The sequence below is a fragment of the Oxyura jamaicensis genome, chromosome 26 (assembly GCF_011077185.1).
Source record: "Oxyura jamaicensis isolate SHBP4307 breed ruddy duck chromosome 26, BPBGC_Ojam_1.0, whole genome shotgun sequence".
Lineage (NCBI taxonomy): Eukaryota > Metazoa > Chordata > Aves > Anseriformes > Anatidae > Oxyura > Oxyura jamaicensis.
In genome coordinates, this window is record NC_048918.1 from 1,684,601 (window position 1) to 1,689,405 (window position 4,805).

Consider the following 4,805-nt stretch of genomic DNA (forward strand, 5'->3'; position numbering starts at 1 on the left):
GTGTTTGTTTTTTTTCTCTGCCTACCTTGAGGAATCTGAAACATCCCAACATTTAGGCCTGCATGCAGGTCCCTCAAGATCCATTCTCTGAACTGATACGAAAAAAGCCAATTCAGGATAGGGAACATCTTGCGTACGAACTTCCTGAACCTTCCCCAGGAGAATCTGAAAAGAATCAAATAAGCTGAGCGATATGCAACGCCTTTTACAACCTCCACGGTCTGCAGCCTTTTTGCATGACCTCACACTGTGCAGGCACAGAAGCCACGCTGCTGCTGTCAGCTCTCTGCAGGCACCGTGCACTGCGAACCCACACCGGCATTAGCCTTCCCCAGATCCAGCTGGCGTAGAGCGTGAGTCCTACATAGGCACCCCTGTGCCTTTGCATTCCATTCAGATGAATCGCAAATAGTCCGTGTGCCATTCGTATGACACCCTGCCAGCGCCAGAGCACCGCACGCATCAATTAGTTGACCTCATTAACACTGCGGAGAAATAGGAGGTGGTGATTTGATCGCTCCTCTTCTGATCAAAAAACAAACAAACAAACATACAAATGCTGCATCTGGAGGGGAAAAAAAAGCCTATCCCACATCCAAAAAAAAGAAAACAACAGTAAAAAGTTTCCTGTATTGCATTACTTACCACGGGGATACAAGCAGGGCTTGACCTGGATGACTTATTTTGCCTACACATCTTTGAATCAATATTTCCAGTAGGTAAACTCTGACTAACCCCCGAGTCCTGTGTTCCTCCTTCCCCTTTTTAATCCCCTGCCCATATTGGTGATTTTCTACTTACAAACCAAATATAAGCGATGCAGCTTCTGCCCAAAGCTTCTGCAACCCTGAGCAGTGGCTGGGGAGACCGAGCTCCAGAGGACATTACGGAGCTGAGTCCCTTCCCATCGTGCTATTGTCCAAGGTGCCTACACACTGGGCTGCCCAGCGAATACAAAACAGAGAACAGAGAAAACACAAGAGATAGGGAAGTGGAGAAGAAACAGGGAAAACAGCATGAGGAAGCAAGAAAGACGTGATTCTTAAATGAGGAGTTGGGGGAGGGAATAAAGACATTTTCTTATTAAGCAGCAAGTGCAGTGATAAAGTTTCCAATAATAACAGCCATGACTTTAAAGTATAATTCTCCTTTCAACCTCTGGGCAAGACTTATTTTATTGCAGCAGGCATTTCTGGGTGGGCAGATCTAGATCACATCATAATTATACACAGTTCAAGCCTTTCCAGCCAGTAATTTTGTTTTTCTGACTGCAGATCTTTATCCAATCTCCTTCTTATTTTTTTTTTTTAATATATGAAAAGACAGTGCTGGGATGGATGGCTATTGCACAGTCTAAATGATCTCACCATTACAGAAATTAATCAATGGCACTTTTTCAAGGTGAAATGGAAAACCAGAAAGCTCAGAAGTGAGTCAAACTATGGTTCCATTTGCCTTCACTTATCACCAGGAAATTACAATGGTTTAAGTAAAACAGGATCCACAGTTTTAGGCTGCAGTCGCCCACGTTGCTAAGCTGATGTAAGAGCTGGCTGTACAAAAAGAGGGAAGTCTGGCTCCCCTACTCGCCTTTTCCCTGTGTGTCCTGTCCCACCTGGCAGCAGCAAGCTGCTAGATTAGCTCACCACACCTTGTGGAACCTCACCCATAGCTAGACTTGAGTCTCAGGTCCTGTCACGGTCCCAGAATAACAGTCTGAGTTTCAGTATACATTCAGTTTACATGCTGAAACAGAGCTCAGATAAATGATGAATCAGAGATTTTATATTGACTTTCTTATAAAGACTTTGTAGAGTAGACACAGTCATAACCATTGACAGTCCTCTCCGCATCCAAAGAGAGATTCAGTCAGAAAACCAAGAGCATTCATGGTCAAACAAAACTAAAAGAGAAGCTGATGAAAGGGCTTCCTATTTTTGATTATATTTGCCTTGCTGGAAGAACACCAGGAATTCTCCTCAAGTTGCCAACAAAGCCTGCCTTCTAGTGACCCTACAGGGCTCCTCTGGCAGAAGAAATGCTTCTATCCCTGGTATAATGACCAAAAGAGAATTTTGGCAGATGGGAAAATCAGGCTATGGAAGCATTAGTACTGTACATTTGCCTCACCCATTCTCCTTGAATAAGGTAGGAACATAGCTCCAAAATAATGTAAAAGCAGTTGGGTCAATCTCAGTCATACCGTTGTGCAACTTTCCATGTCCCCAGCTACGAAGGAACAGAAAATGGGTCTTGAAATTTAAGAAATAGGAGCCAAGAAATGGCACAAACCAGAGAAAATAAAATAAATTTGAAAGCTTGCGTCTGACAGCTGGACTGAGGGGACTACAACTATCAACAGTTTCCCTTTACAATGCATTTATCCCTAACGTTATCATAGTCATGAAGTGAACAAACACTTCTGCAGATTGCAAGTCAGCAGCTTTGGTAGTGGGGTGCACGAGTTCTGTAACGGGGTGATCTGCTTCAGTTATCGATCAGTTTGGCATTTTAATCAGAAGCTGTGGGCAAGTCAGCACCTCTTTTACGTTTGGGATTGAAGAGTCTCCTCCCTTTCTTTACACCTGTCCAATTTGTGGCACAGAGCTCACCTGCAATGTAGCCGTCTGTTCTGTTGAGGGGTTTGTAGTTCTCCACGCAAGGTGGAAGGCAGGTTTCTTTCCAAGAATGCTTCGAAGTGCTTCTCTGTCTGCATTTCTCTCTGGGCCCTGTAAACTGCTGGTTGCCTGCAAGTACAGACAGTATCGTTGTGTAACTCCACGTTTTTTTTTTCTGATCACAGACAACAAAAAACCGAGGAACAGCAAATGCAGGAGACCACAATGAAAGCTCTCGTTCTTCGCAGTGAGACTGGAATAAAGAAACAAGGTGATTGACTGAAATATCTATTAAAACCAAAACCAACAAAAAGCATGATGTGTCGTCAATCCACCTCAACATAATTCCCGTGTTAAGGGAACTGAATGCAATCTCTCTCTATAAACCTACTACAGCTGAGAAAACCGTTTCAATTTTCCTTGTTTCCATGCTGGAGGAAAAGGTTTGAAGTCTACAGAGAGCTGCTAAATCTGAGGCCGCTCAAATGCTGCAACGTGCTGTGTAAAATGGCTATCTGATACCATTCAGGTTTTTAAATGCCCAAAACATCTGACTCACGTTCCTGAGCTTTTTAATATCTGGAAGGAGATCTGAATTCAATCACCATCACTCAGAGTAGGTAAGATGTGAGTTCCCAAAGCGAATACTGGCTGAGCAAAGGCCCAGTGCAAGAGCAGAGCTACGATATTCTAAAGTTCTCATACCGACAGCTGAGGCAGAATAAAAATTCAAATCCAGAGTAAGCTTTCGCCTCATATTTCATTTCCTGAACTGCCAGGATCAGTCTGTACAGGTTTAGTGCTTTGCATCATTGAGATATGTGACTTCTGATACAGCTCCAGGCACCCTGACACAGTATTTACTGCCTTGTAAGACATATCCACCAACACGCCCGCACACCCCAGTCGTTCTAAACCACAGAAACAGCTGGCTGTAGGCAAGTCTCAAACCATCTCCAAGGCACGATTTCTTCCTCTTTTTAAAGCAAAGATAAATCAAGGTCTTCCACAGATGAGTTTAGATCTTCAAAACCAGTACAAGCTCTCCAAGCCTTAGCTGTTTATGACATCTTTGAGCACGATCACCTTTTCAAGGTAAGGTAACACAACAAACGAAACTAACAAGAAGCTAGAGATAGCAAATTAAAGGTGTTAAACCCCTCAGCATGTTAGGAAGTAGTTACTTTTTAGATGCAAGCAGTGCTAAACGTTAACTGTAGCTCATTCCTATTATTTAGACCTCTGTGAGGACTCCCAGCAGCAGAGGAAAGCGTCCCACTCCGGTGGGCTGTGTAGAGAATACTATTTTTGACACAGAAGTGAGCTTCCAAATTCCATTCCCAGTTTGCCTGTCTTGCACAGTACTGCTTATAAGACTCAAGCCTGCAATCGAACAAAAAGCGGCCCTAATCCCCAAGCCCCCCCACTATTTATTTGCTGCGACGTCCTGCACTTACTACCTAGCGAAGACAGGCCTCTTACAGTGCTGGGACATGGCTTGGTCTCCAAGCAGACACAGAAAGATAGGGAAATATACGGGGAAATCTGGGTGGATCAGCTTAGCTGTCCTCATCCCTGCTGGCGTGAAGCCCCCCCTGAGGGAACAAAGCGTCCTCAGGAAGTTTACCAACGCTAATTAATTAATTAAAACTAACGCACACAACTCCAGAAGCACACGAGATACGCCTCGCAGGCCAACTCGGGCCTGCACAACTGCTGCTTTCACTCGTTTTTTTTCACACATTTTCCTTTATTTTCACTCCAAGCACACCCTCGGGCTCCGCGAGCACACCACACGAGGCACCACCTGGCTTCCCCGCCCCCCCCCCTCCGCCATGTCGCGGCGGCTTCCTCCCCTCACAGCCCCTGTGGGGCCGCCGTCGCGATCGGGGCCGCTCTCGCGATAGCTCCGCGTCGGCTCCATATTGGGGCATCTCCGCCCGTAGCCGGGGCCGGGTCATCGGGGCCGGGCACCGCAACGGGGGCGGGAGGCGGCGGGGGTCGGGGCCGTGCCCAGCCCGGGCTGCGCCGCTCCGGGGGCGGCTCCCGTCCCCTGTCGGCTCCCCGGGGCTCTCCCACCCCGTGGGGCCGCCGGAGGAGGGGAGAAGGGGACGGGGGAAGGCGGTGACAGGCTCCCAAGTGGGAGGAGAGGGGAGGAGAAGGAGAAGGCGAGGGGAGGAGAAGCCG

The 4,805-nt window shown here is 46.9% G+C and overlaps 1 protein-coding gene across 4 annotated transcripts in view; it reads right to left on the reverse strand.

Moving 5' to 3' along the window:
• Positions 1 to 4,805, reverse strand: part of SLC26A8 (solute carrier family 26 member 8) — a 29,945-nt gene that overhangs the window by 15,293 nt on the left and 9,847 nt on the right. For 3 of the 4 annotated variants that reach the window (XM_035347367.1, XM_035347366.1, XM_035347364.1), the window contains exons 1-2: positions 2,613 to 2,965; positions 26 to 165 (exon numbers count right to left, since the gene is read on the reverse strand). In XM_035347367.1, coding sequence (XP_035203258.1) covers positions 26 to 165; positions 2,613 to 2,716 — 244 coding nt within the window. In that variant the 5' untranslated portion in view covers positions 2,717 to 2,965. Of the gene's footprint in view, positions 1 to 25; positions 166 to 2,612; positions 2,966 to 4,805 lie in introns of those variants that run through there. The other variant, XM_035347365.1, reaches the window with a different exon arrangement.